The following is a 13,491-nucleotide window of genomic DNA, read 5'->3' on the forward strand; positions in this document are numbered from 1 at the left end:
ATTTCTATTGAATGACAAATGGTCTAATAAATGAAGTTTTAAAATGAATTAGAAAACACGCAGAGCTGGTTCAAACTGACTGTGGATTAGTAATGTCTGCTGAGCATAGACTGACCCATGAGATCATGCCTGAGTCGGGGTTAAGTGTCAATGTGAGCCATCTCTGTGTCTGTGTACATTACAGGCCCTGTCATTTCAAAAGATGGCAGTGGCAAATTGCAGCAATGATTTATGTTAATCCATGTCATGTTACAGTGACTTGTTGACAGCGTGCACGTTCTGATCTCCTGCTCACCATAGAAATTAGCACTAATAGCCAATTAAATCAAACTTCGATGGAGCAGATGAGTGCACAAGTGAGCGGTGAGCATTGTTAGCATGACATTATGAAAATTTGGTACAAAGTGTGAGCTAGTGAAGGGAAAACTCATTAGTTCCTGATGTTCCAGCTGTCTTCATGTCATTTTAGAAAAGCACTTAATTCCAAGTTGGTATGAAACTTGATAATTTTATCATATGAAAAAAAGCACAGACATTTTCTAGTTGATCTGCGGGTGGATGCTTTTCCTTATTTTAGTTTACCGTACTCTGATTTAAAGAGGGAAAGGTTGTGAACGCCCTTACTGTAATTAGTATTTTGTGGAAAAACTAGGATGTTTTAAAGTACAAGCATTTTCCAACAGTGTGCCTTTGAAGTAAAGTAAGTTTCTGACTCAAATCTTTAAATCTGTTCTGTAAAGAGATGGCAGTATTAGCTAAAATGCACTTTTTACACTTGGAAGTTCAAATGACTTTTCATTTGCTATCAAACTGTGTCTGAATCTGCCTACAGAGCAGCTTATGTCAGAAAGTCACAGGATTTGTTTACATGTTCCTGTTGTTAGTATTTTACATTACTTTATACTACTTTACTGGACTTGGAGAAGGCGTTCGACCGCGTCCCTCGGGGGACCCTGTGGGGGACCCTGTGGGGGACCCTGTGGGGGGTACTCTGGGAGCATGGGGTACCGGGCCCTTTGATACGGGCTGTTAGGTCCCTGTATGACCGGTGTCAGAGCCTGGTCCGCATCGCTGGCAGTAAGTCGGGCTTGTTCCCGGTGAGAGTTGGACTCCGCCAAGGTTGCCCTTTGTCACCGATTCTGTCCACAACTTTTATGGACAGAATTTCTAGACCAGCCAAGGTGTTGAAGGGATCCGTTTTGGTGGCCTTAGGATTGCGTCTCTGCTTTTTGCAGATGATGTGGTCTTATTGGCTTCATCAGATCATGATCTACAGCTTTCGCTGGAGCAGTTCGCAGCCGAATGCGATGCGGCTGGGATGAAGATCAGTTCCTCCAAATCCGAGGCCATGGTCTCAAGCTGAAAAAGGGTAGAGTGCCCTCTCCGGGTCAGGGAGGAGGTCCTACCCCAAGTGGAGGAGTTCAAGTATCTTGGGGTCTTGTTCACGAATGAGGGAAAAATGGAGCGTGAGATCGATAGGCGGATACGTGCAGCGTCTGCAGTGAAGCAGGCGCTGTACAGGTCTGTCGTGGTGAAGAGAGAGCTGAGTGAAAAGGCGAAGCTCTCAATTTACAGATAGATCTACGTTCCTACCCTCATCTATGGTCACGAGCTTGGGGTTGTGACTCAAAGAATGAGATCTCGGATACAAGCGGCTGAAATGAGTTTTCTCCACAGGGTGTCTGGGCTCTCCCTTAGAGACGGTGAGAAGCTCGATCATCCAGGAGGGACTCAGAGTAGAGCCGCTGCTTCTCCATGTCGAGAGGAGCCAGTTGAGGTGGCTTGGGCATCTGTTTAGGATGCCTTCTGGATGCCTCCCTGGTGAGGTGTTCTGGACACGTCCCACAGGAAGGAGGCCCAGAGGAAGACCCAGGACACGCTGGAGGGACTATGTTTCTCGGCTGGCCTGGGAACGCTTCGGGATTCCCCCGGAAGAGCTGGCCCAAGTGGCTGGGGAGAGGGAAGTCTGGCCCTCCCTACTTAGGCTGCTACCCCCGCGACCCGATCCCGGATAAGCGGAAGAAAATGGATGGATGGATGGATGGATGGATTACTTTATAATGTAGCTGTTTTTGTTTTGTTTTTATATCATTTCTTCTATTTAATTTTCATCTCATATGCTTTTTATAGGATTGTCTGTTGTTGTGTGTACCTCATCTGTGTTCTTTGTTTAAAACAGCTCTCTCTTGTAAATTAATCCACGAGGCTCATTAACATGTTTAAATAAAGGTTGAATGAAAAAAGACTTGATGGTTTACAGCAAACCTCTTTTGTTATTTAATGTGACACTGTGGGATTCCTATTAAAACTAGTAAATATTGCACAAATCAGGAAAATAGTCTCATGTGTGACAATAGATTGAGCAAATCATCAGGGAAACAAATACAATTTTCCATTCCACTGAAAAAACAAGAAAAGACCCATGAAGGAGAGTCCAAATGCTGCTACCTATTGAATCCATTCTTTCAACCGTTATCTTTGCCCACTTTTTCCTTTTTGGGTCGTGGGGGTCACTGGTGCCCATATCCATCTATCACTGTGCGAGAGGTGAGGGACACCCTGGTCTCCAGTCCATCACAGGGACATAGAGACAAACGAGACAAACAACCATTCACTGTCTCACTCACACCTAGGGACAATTTAGAGTTACCAGTCAATCTAATGTGCATGTTTTTGATCTGTGGGAGGAAACTGGAGTACCTGGAGAAAACCCACGTATGCACAGAGAGAACATGCAAACTCCACCCAGAAAGGACGCCATTCGGGATTGAACCAGGGTGACCTGCTCGCTGAGAGGTGGCAGCTCTACAAATTGTGCCACCGTGCTGCCCTACCTATTGAAGGGTTTAGTTAAATTACATGGCTTTTAATGGTCTGCCATTGTCCTGATGTTGCTATATCAAGGTGATAAATCTTGAATTTCTAGTGGAAATATAAACAGTAACAAAGTTTCTGGATGGGATCTTAGCCACCTGCTCCCTGACTATCAGGCTCCTGGTTTCTCCTGTGTAGGGTGTGCACTCTTGTTGCCTGGGTAATGTGTGTCTGTTATTTCCACATTCAACAGCAAATTTGACAGATTTGCAGATCACCCCACTGCCTGAATGAAATTTTAGTCTGAGCCCCCTGAATGTGTCTCTGCATGCACTGAGTGCCCCTATCCAAAAATGTGAGGTCGATGTGTCTTGCTCTGAGGTAGCAATAGTGTTTGAAAAGGAGTCAAGTGTGAAGATTAGGTGCGAGGTCTACTGGGCTGGTGACTCACAGTCCAGGCTTAAAACTTGAATTCAGCTTCTTGTGCTGCCCGATGGTCTCAATGCAATGTTCAATGCACTCATTGTTCAATACATGTAGCTCTATGCAATGCAGATTGCTATCCACAATGGCAGAATAAACAGTCTTGAAGACGTCGTTGCACAGGCTCCATAATGTGATTTAGTGTAGTAAGAAGGCTTTATGAGGACCTTAGAGTATGAACCAGTTCACCTAAGTTCAAATTTCCTCCTGAGAGATGCTCACACATGGAGGGCAGTTGTAAAGTAATGCATGTGTGTGTCTCATAATCTGAGAAAGGTCATCGTCAGCTTGCTTGTCCTTCATGCTTCCTGCTTAAGGACTGTACGAGGGGAAGTGACACTCAGAATGTTGATGACATACATACTATACCACAGAGGGAGAGGGATACTGCATCCACTGACAAAGCTGCTCATGCCTTTTACCAGAGCAAAACTATCCAATGGGCCACCGACAGTCATCTCTGAATATGGGAGACATTTTCTTTTAATGCTGCTTTTATTTTATTGTGATGTGCAGGAATCAATGTATTAATAACCATTTAGCATCAAAATGACCATACACATCTAGACTTTTACATGCAGTTACATGCAGGTACAACCACTAAATTAAATGGCTTGTCCGCCAGAAGCGCCATAGGTATCGTACGTGCTATGACGTACCAAAGACACAACACTACAGACCATTACAATATTACAGAAGACAGTTGATTATCCTACAGGATTGGATTTACTGATAATATATCTTTTTTCACATCGAAGGAAGTCAGTTAAGGTGGTTCAGGCATCTGATTAGAATGCCTCAAGGACGCCTCCCTTTGGATGTTTTCTGGGAATGTCCCACTGGGAAGAGGCCTCAGGGCAGACCCAAAACTCATTTGTGGGATTATATATCTTCTCTGGCCTGGGAACGCCCTGGGGTGCCCCAGGATGATCTGGAGAGTGTTGCTGGGGAGAGGGATGTCTGGGTCTCTCTCCTGGACCTGTTGCCTCCACGACCCGACTACAGATAAGCGGTAGAAGATGGACATGAAGATGGAGAATCTTTTAGGTCGGTTTATGTGGAGCAGATCATATTAAAACAAATAAATAAAATAAAACAACATCTGAAAACAGCTCACAGTCAATATTAAGCCTTTTGTTTGTTTCTTGTTGCTATGGGGCTTCTACAGTCTATATATTGATTTTTAAAACTTTTCTAATTAGATTTCTTTTTAGCATCAAGCCCTGGAAGCAATGCTGCAGTTTTCATTTTGTGAAACTACAAGTGTAGCAAACTTATTAAAATGTGCATTTTGCATATTTAGTTGAAACTCTTTTTACCTTTTTTTTCTAATGAACTAAATTTAATACATAATTTAAAGTTAATTAACTTTTTTATTAAATGTCTTGAAAGCATTGAAAGAATGCATGTGGCCTAATGCTTTTCATGCCAGAGTTATACCATATTATTCGCCGTACATGTCGCTCTTCCCTATAAGTCACATCAGTCCAAATATGTCTAATAAAGTGGAAAAAAACATAAATACATTGCCTCGCTGTATACGTTGCATCTGTTACGCATCACCGCTGACACGTCGCGTTTGTTATGCGTCACCGTTGGCAACCCGAAAATGTGGGTCAAACCCAGAAATGCGGGCCAGTGTTGTGCCAAAAATCGATTGGCTGCCAAATGGCGACCGTGGGAGCGTGCACGGGAGGACTTTAACAAGAATTTAACAAGATTAACACGTAAAAACAATTATTTGTTTACTCAAAATTATAGCACAGGTGTGTCTCAGTTAAACGTTTCCTTAATAAATGCACTTTGACAGTCAAACCAGCTGCATTTTAAAAGCCGATACGAGGAAACATGAACGCGCAGAGGGACAATCCACTGTGCATTTCATTGAAATTTGACAAGATAACCACCTAAAAACAATTTTTTGTTAGCTCGACTTTATAGTAAAGGTGTGTCTCAGTTGAACTTTTACTTAATAAATGCACTTCAATGGTTAAATCAGCTGCATTTTGCCAGGGCGGCGCAGCGAAATGCAGCTGATTTGACGGTTGCTCCATGCAGACGACAGTGGCAGGGTATGGCAAGCCAATTGTGTCATTAATAGCCACTTTTACCTATTACATGATTCAACGCAATGCCATACTGCTCGACTGCCATCTAGCATCTGAAAATGGTAGTGTTCAATATTTTCAGTCAGAATAAATGAAAACTGTCAAATCTCAGCCAAAAATTGGTTTATAAATACGGGGGGAAAAAATCCATAAATACGTCGCATCGGCGTATAAGTTGCAGGGCATGCAAATTATGCAAAAAACTGGGACTTATTGGGTGAAAAATACGGGAAACCAAAATGATCCTGCGATGAGAAATGATGGCTATTGTAGTCAAACGTGAAAAGTATTATTGATCTTGTAATTTGGAAAAATCTCATACTTTGAGTTTATATTGTTACTGACTCTCAGTTATTACCACAACGAACTTAACCTATCTGAAAAACAAATAATGTATTGCCATATCAGTATTATTTAATAACGATTAGCTGCGGTGGCCATCTTGAATTGGATTGACTCCAAAAGTTAATCAGTTGTAGATTTACTCCTGAAAATGTATTAAATCATTGGTGAGATATTTCGCTAACAGACTAAAAGGATCAGTGCTAAAATTTTAGGCAAATATCTTGCACAATATTTAGTGCTTGGAGTATGTTTTAGGAATTACTTTCAGCTGGTATCACACCACCACATGTCTGTAGATTAAACTGCATTATAGCTGTGTTATTAAGATAATTTGGCTGAGGCAGACATCTTGAATTTGACAGACTCTAAAAGCTTAGTTGTACTGTAGATGTACATGCAGTGTTCTGTTCTAAAAGTTTTAATGTAATCAGTCAAGTGGCACATTAAATATTTTGCTTACAGAAAGACAAAGTTGACTCTGGTAGTTTTAATCATTCTTATTCTATTCTCATTTGAAATTTGTTGTAGGACGACCCTCAGTGACTGCCACACCGAACTTTAGCTCATCTCTACAATTTTCTCAGTTATAGCCATTTTTGTGTGTGCTAGGATGATTTAGCCGTGGTGGCCATCTTGAATTGGGGTAATTTCAAAAGTGAATCATTTGTAGATGTACATTAAATTTTCATTCAAATCTGAGTTCATGAAATATTTTGTTAACATATTGACACAAACAGGCAGAAACATTTTCAACCACCTTTTACTTTTTGGTAGCAGCTGATGTCAGTAGATGCTGAGAATTTGATGTTTTTTTATTTTCAATTTAATGGTATTAGATTGTAAATATGTCAAATTTGTGTGAACATTTTTGTAATTGTTAAGTAAAGGGATTTATTGCTGTTAATCTATTGCTTAGAGTATTTTATGAAAACATAACTAATAAAAATACATTGATTTACCTAAAATACTAACTTTGTGTAAGAACAAAGTCTGAATTTAGACTAAATTCACAAGTTTAAAAGAAGGCGCTTTGCCATTTTTTTTTGTTCTTAGACATGTGTTAAAATAAATAAATAAATAAAAAGCTGCAGAAGTGTTAAAGATGGAAACTGCTTACCCTTGCACTCCTGCCCTCAAAGACGCAGAATATCGCCAGTCAGCATTCGGGGCTTTTGGCTATGAGAGAGATAGAGTATGAGGAAGAGGAGAGGTAAGAGAAATATGAAGAGACACACAGAGGAGGGGGAAAGGGAAAGAAAACGAGTTTATTTGATCTCATACTGTGCTTATAGCCAGGCTAGGCCATGGTCTCATCAATTATTCAGGATGCACATCCCAGTTCAGGACGTGAGAGGAACACTGCAGTTGTGTCACACATTTCAGACTCGCACACACCGACACACACAAACATGCATGCATATTGATATCTGCACACATTCATTCTAAATATAAAGGATAAGTCACTGAAAGCCAAACTGACAGCTTTTCCAATGTCTCCCACTCAATGCCAGTAAAAATCTGAAAGCTGGGGGGAGTTATGCTCTGTTCCCTGGATCCTGCTGTGTTTGATCAGGCTGGTGGGTGGGGGGGGGGGGGGGGGGGGGGGGGGGGGGGTTGATGTGTAACCAGAGTATATCTGGCTGCTCTTAATGAAACTGGTCTGATTGCTTGCAGTTCCCAGTAGACTACTCTTGAAAAAAAAAAAAAAAAAAAAGAAGAAGCTGCTTTTAAAATTCAGCAGGCATCACTACCGTCACCATGGCAACAGCATCCTACATCTCTAACATGCATTATAGGCATATTCTTAATGGTTCTGAAAACATGGAAACATGTTAGTTAAGTTGGTAGACATGGTCAAAGCTGTCAGAACTCTTGATAATTTAGCCATTGCTGATAATATTATATTTAGGGACTTTGAATATTTGCTACAGTTTTCTAAATATGACTACACAGCATGAGATTATTGTGAACATTGTTTTGTTTTTGAGATTTAGTCATAAAAGTAAAAAAAAAAAAAGAGGAGAAACACCTGCTCCCACTTGAAAGCGTCCCACATACAGATAATAAAGAATGTTCAGCTAAATTCAGAGGGGAGTGTTTTCAGCTGCTCCAACCAGTTTTCTGAGTAAATCTAATCTGTGTGGCTGAGGAACAAAGATGGAGGCTAATCTAATTTACACAGCTACACAGTCTTGAGAGGATGATTTATACTTATTATAAATATACAGGACTACTGGCTGTTTTTAACAGTCAAAAAGCTTGATTAAGTGGATAGTATAAATATTCTGAAGTAAGGTTCTGCAACAAACAAACACGCTGATGAGCTTATGAACAATTCTTATCTTCCCTGTTGTAAGTAACTCTTAAAACAACTTAATTTAGGAGATATGGAGTTAATGCCTGGCCACACTGGTGAGCTAACCAGGCAAAACAACTCCGATCTAAAACAAAATTGCTAGTGATTCATACAGTGACTATTGCATAAACCAGTCATCACAATTTCATTTTCACAATCTTCTAGGATATACAAGAGGAAATAGCGGCCAAGCCCACAAAAAAGTAATGCTGATGACTCCACAATTTGCTGAAACTGCAATAAACAAAGTTGAAGGAGCAACTGTCAGCTACAGATGGCTGTAACACTCCCAGCTGGATTATCATGTTATTTCTATGAAGTGGGAAACTGCCAAAAATGTAAAGGTAAAGAAAGTAGCATTCTCAATAAGAATACGTCTTTAGTATAGACCCTAGTCAGACTTTTTAGATTTAAACGCTATTTCTTAAAACTGAGAACATTCAGGTAAGCAGGTGCTTTCTATGAAACCCCAATTCAAAACATCTAATTGGTCCCTTTAATTGTGCTTTCTAGTTATGGGAAACATTGCCATAGCATTATGTTATTCATTAATAATTAAAATAAATATGCCTGACCCATTATAAATATAGCAATTTAATCATAAAATAGAAAAAAAAAAAAGAAAAGAAGCAGCCCAACATAGTTCTGCATCACTAATAGGCATAAAAATGACTGCACAATGCAAACATGTTAACTACATCACAGCAATTTATGGATATCTTTAGAAGAAAACAACTTGATCATCAGTGAAAATGTAGCAAGGGGAAAAAAACTGGTTGTTTTACACTCCTGGCATTCATAAAACATAGAAATAAAATGCACCACGCCAATCTTTGTGTGAAGCAACACTTAAGGTCACATGCACATAATACATGTTTGTTAAGAATACCTAGTGAAACGCACAAGATGCAAAATCAGACTTGCTTCTTGGAACTGCCAAATTTAACTCACTTAAAGGTTCTCGAGCACAGAGCTGTTTAATCCTTTAGCAGAGACAAAACATGATTTTTTAAAAACATTTTAATTATTATAATGTTGTGGTGCAGAGGTGATGACAACCTCAAACCAAAACACGAATCTCTGAATCATCAGAAGAAACGCAGGTCTCTTGAAAAGCTTCAGGACTGACACTAATTCAGTCCAAGTGCTGAGTTTGGCAGGGCTGCGTGACAGCACAAGTGAAGAGAGTAAATGCTGCAAAGATTCCCTTCAAACAAAGAAATAGATCAAACTTGACTCACTGACATATCTCATCCCTGCAGTGAAAACTCTACAGGCCAGAATGTGGATTCATTAAAGAGCAGCAACACCCAAAACACAGAGAAAAGCTTAATGTGAATGTGCATTATTGTTTGCAAGTACATGGAGACTCAATGCAAAGCTTGATATAAAACATATATGATTTATGGTCTTTCAGTTATGCAGGTAAAAGTAATCATAAAAATTAAATGACACACCTCTGGGCAGATTTGGAGTGAGGCATCGGGCATGCTCAGTCTGCGCACAAATCCACTTCCACTGGTGAAGAAGCGGTCAGCACCGCTACCCCAGGTGCCGCTGATGGGCCGCCCTGTGTTGTAGAACATGAAGGTATCACTGCCAGAGGTGGCGGTCAGGCAGGTTTTGTAGCAGTATGTCTTTGTTAAGGAGCCGTTCCCACGCACTTCAATATAGTGAGGTTCCACTTTGAGGTCTCTCCGAAGCACCACATTGTTATTAGGCTGTCCTGCGGCCCCTCCGCCACCTCCCCCGCCAGCATTCACACTGCTGCTCCCACCATCTGGAGGGGGTTTCTGAGACCCGCAGCATGAGCCGGGCTGGGAGCAGTAGGCATGGCAACGAACGATGGCCAGCACCACCACAGTGACCAGGAAGACAAATGTTGTAGCGCTCAAGGCCACAATCAAATATAGGGTGACGTTGGAGAAAAACAGTGTGTTGTGGGGCCGCGAGACCTTCTTGGTATCAGGAGCCACTTTGGGTGGCACTTCCATGACGGCCACATTGATGGTGGCAGTGGAGGTTAGGGCTGGCTGGCCATGATCCTTCACAACAACAGTTAGAGCAAAAGAGGTGGAATTGTCCTCCAGGATCCTACGCGTGGTCCGGATCTCTCCGGTGTGCTCGTGCACTTTAAACAAATCTAAGTCTGTGGCAGTCTCCAGCATGTAAACCATCCAGGCGTTTGGACCCGCATCAGCATCATATGCCACCACTTTGGTCACCAAGGCACCAGGGTCAGCGTTCTTTTGGACTGTCTCCAATGAGCGGGTTCCATTGCCAGCAGGGCTTACTATCAGCGGAGCGTGGTCATTCTGATCCATGATGTAGATGTAAACTGTGGCGACTCGGCTGAGTGGAGGAATGCCCCCATCCTGGGCTTTGACCTGGAAATGAAACTCTCTCAGTGACTCATAGTCAAAGGCTCGCAGGGCGTAAGCCTCGCCTGTATCAGCCTTCACAGACACATACGAGGTGACAGGAATGCCATGGTTGTTGTCATTGAGCACTGTGTAGGTGATGCGAGCATTCTCTTTAATGTCTGCATCTTGAGCTTTCACAGTACACAAAGAGGCCCCGGGGGCATTGTTTTCAGCCACATAAACTGTATATGAGGTCTGCTCAAAACGTGGCGGGTTGTCATTAACGTCAGCCACGTCCACCTGTATGGTCTTTTGGGAAGATAAGGGAGGGTTTCCTCCATCTGTGGCACTCAGAGTGACATTGTAGGCATCAGTGGTCTCACGGTCCAGGAAGGCTGAGGTAACCAGGGTGTAGTAATTTCTAAATGACTTGATCTTGAACGGAAGGCCTGCTGGGATCTCTAGGCTCACCTGCTTGTTGGTGCCGGCATCTTGATCTGTGACACTAATGAGGGCTACAACTGTGTCTGCACGAGCGTCCTCCCTCACTGGGCTCGACAAGGATGACAGCACAATCTGAGGGACGTTGTCATTCACATCCACAACCTCCACCACCACTTTGCAATGAGCTGCCACAGCTCCAGGGCCCTTATCCATAGCCTGAATGTACATCTCATAGGAGTTGGTCTCTTCATAGTCAACGTTGTTTCTCACTCGTATCTCTCCAGTATTAGTGTCCATGCTAAACATCTGTCTGACCCTCTCTGGAGTGTAGCTGCTGAAAGAATAATAAACCTCTGCATTTGTGCCCTCATCCAGGTCTGTAGCATTCAGTTTAATCACTAGGGTGTCTTTGGGAGAGTTTTCCAACAGCTTCACCTTGTATACTGAGCTGTCAAACAGAGGGACATTGTCATTGGAGTCCAGCACCCGGATGTTAATCTTGGCCGTGCCTGTTTTCTCTGGTATCCCACCATCCACAGCACTTAGAATTAACTGGTGGTAAGGCGTCTGCTCGCGATCCAGGGGCTTTTTGAGCACCAGCTCGATGTGCTTTGTGTTTAGGGAGGGTTTGTTGGAGACGAGCGCAAAATTCTCGTTTGTGCTAAGCTGATACATGCGGACAGAGTTGGACCCGACGTCAGGGTCTTGAGCGTGTTCAATGGGGTAACGGGACCCCGGCAGGGCGGATTCTATGATTTCCAGTTGGTACTCATCTCTAGGGAACTGCGGCCCATTGTCATTGGCGTCCACAATCTCTACCTCGACATGGTGCAACTCTGTGGGGTTTTCCACGAGCACCTCCAGGTTAATAAGGCATGTGATGGAGAGATCACACAGCGCCTCCCTGTCGATCCTGTCGTTCACGAGCAGTTTCCCATTTTTGGGGTTGACAATCACATAGCGCTTGCCGCTGCTGGAGGAGGTTATCTTGATTCTTCGACTGGCGAGCTTACGAATATCCAGCCCCAGGTCGTGCGCCAGATCTCCGACCAGTGCCCCATTTTCCAGCTCCTCTGTAATGGAATATCGCAACTGTCCACACGCAAGGCCACAAAATAAGGAAAACAGCACAAAATAAAAAGGCACATTAATACTTCTCCCAGTCCGGTTGCATATCATCCCCGTCACAGCCATGGCAAGCTCACAGGAGGATCTGCAGACGGATTAAACGCAGCCTTCCTTCCGCCTTTTTCAGCTTGCAGTATCTCGCATCCCAGCACCTCATCAAGGTGGGCTAATTGGTCTCCCGGTGGATGAAGGAGGAGCAGCTCATCCATAGCGTCACCCGGCTGGAGTCAATCCTCTCCAGAGCACCCATGTTTTTCTTTGTCCGTGATGCGCCTTTTTTCCCCCTCTTCTCCTGTCTCTGCGCGCGGTGCTGACGGGTGTGTTTCCTCTGCCGCTCGAGCTGTTAGAATGTCAAGTTAGAGAGAAAACACACGCACAAAACCGGAAACTAAGAACACATTTTTCAAAATAAAGTGTAGACTTTGTCATTTTGAGACTAAATGTAAATTGAATCAGTAAAATGCAAACATGGGGATGCAGGAATTAATTCAACAACCCACTGAATGAGGGTTGCTGCTTTTCCACTGAGGCTATAACAATAATTTCATTAAAAAAACTGCCTCCTAAGTCAATATTTTCATAGTTATCTCATTAAGTAGAAGGTACGGGCATGCAACTTTATTTTGAAAACTAAACCGGATGCTGTTATCTGAAAATAGTCTCCTTGATGGTGCATCCCACCCTGACGCGCGCTCAGACTGGCTCTCTTTATATTTCTCCGCGATGGCGCAACACAAGTCCTCCCCCCACCCCTGCTCCACTCCACACCCATCTCTCTCCTCAGAAAGATGTTTTGAGAGCAACAACACCCCAAGACAAATAAACAAAACAACAACAACTGTATTTGAAAAAATAAAAAAGAGGGGTAAAAAAAAAAGGAATGATCCCCCCCCCCCCCTCCTCCCGCCTGTGCAGCCACCTGGTCATTCCCTGCGCATTATTCAGATGAGCTAAGCAGACCGTGACTAAAATTAAACTCCAAATATTTGTGTAAAACGTGCTGCTCATGTTAAGATGCTTGCTTCAGACGGCTTTAGGTAAAATGGGGGTGGGATGGCTGCAGACACATGTTGTGTCAGGCGTGGGGGGGCTTGTCGTCTCTTCGTCCTTTGTCTTTGCTTGTATCGCAGGGATGGTTATTTTGCCGGTAGCTATTCTGCGGCGCGTGCAGCCGCACCGCATGGCGAGCGTTTGCGGGACGAGGCGCTGCGGACGGACAGCATCCATCGCTGTGACAACCGCAACCTTCCCTCCGCATGGATCACTGTCAGCGGCGGACCTCCGCCTGTCAGGTCACATAAGCGTTTTGAGGCACAGGCTTTGTGAAGCCGCAGCACAAACCCAGTTTGTCTCATACACAGAATCCACAGACCAGTAGACAAAATATGCAGATCCATACTGGAATGCTGCTCCCCCGAAATAAACATAAATGGCATTCCAAGTCCACTCA

The 13,491-nt window shown here is 43.2% G+C and overlaps 1 protein-coding gene across 1 annotated transcript in view; it reads right to left on the reverse strand.

Annotated features, from left to right (window-relative positions):
* LOC119420633 (protocadherin alpha-C2) overlaps positions 1-12,418 on the reverse strand; it is a 31,245-nt gene extending 18,827 nt beyond the window's left edge. Inside the window, exons 1-2 of the mRNA XM_037688052.1 lie at positions 9,564-12,418; positions 6,868-6,926 (exon numbers count right to left, since the gene is read on the reverse strand). Coding sequence (XP_037543980.1) covers positions 6,868-6,926; positions 9,564-12,107 — 2,603 coding nt within the window. The 5' untranslated portion in view covers positions 12,108-12,418. The remainder of the gene's footprint in view (positions 1-6,867; positions 6,927-9,563) is intronic.
* Positions 12,419-13,491: the final 1,073 nt, after the last annotated feature.

This window comes from Nematolebias whitei, chromosome 14 (assembly GCF_014905685.2).
Source record: "Nematolebias whitei isolate Nwh7 chromosome 14, NemWhi1, whole genome shotgun sequence".
Lineage (NCBI taxonomy): Eukaryota > Metazoa > Chordata > Actinopteri > Cyprinodontiformes > Rivulidae > Nematolebias > Nematolebias whitei.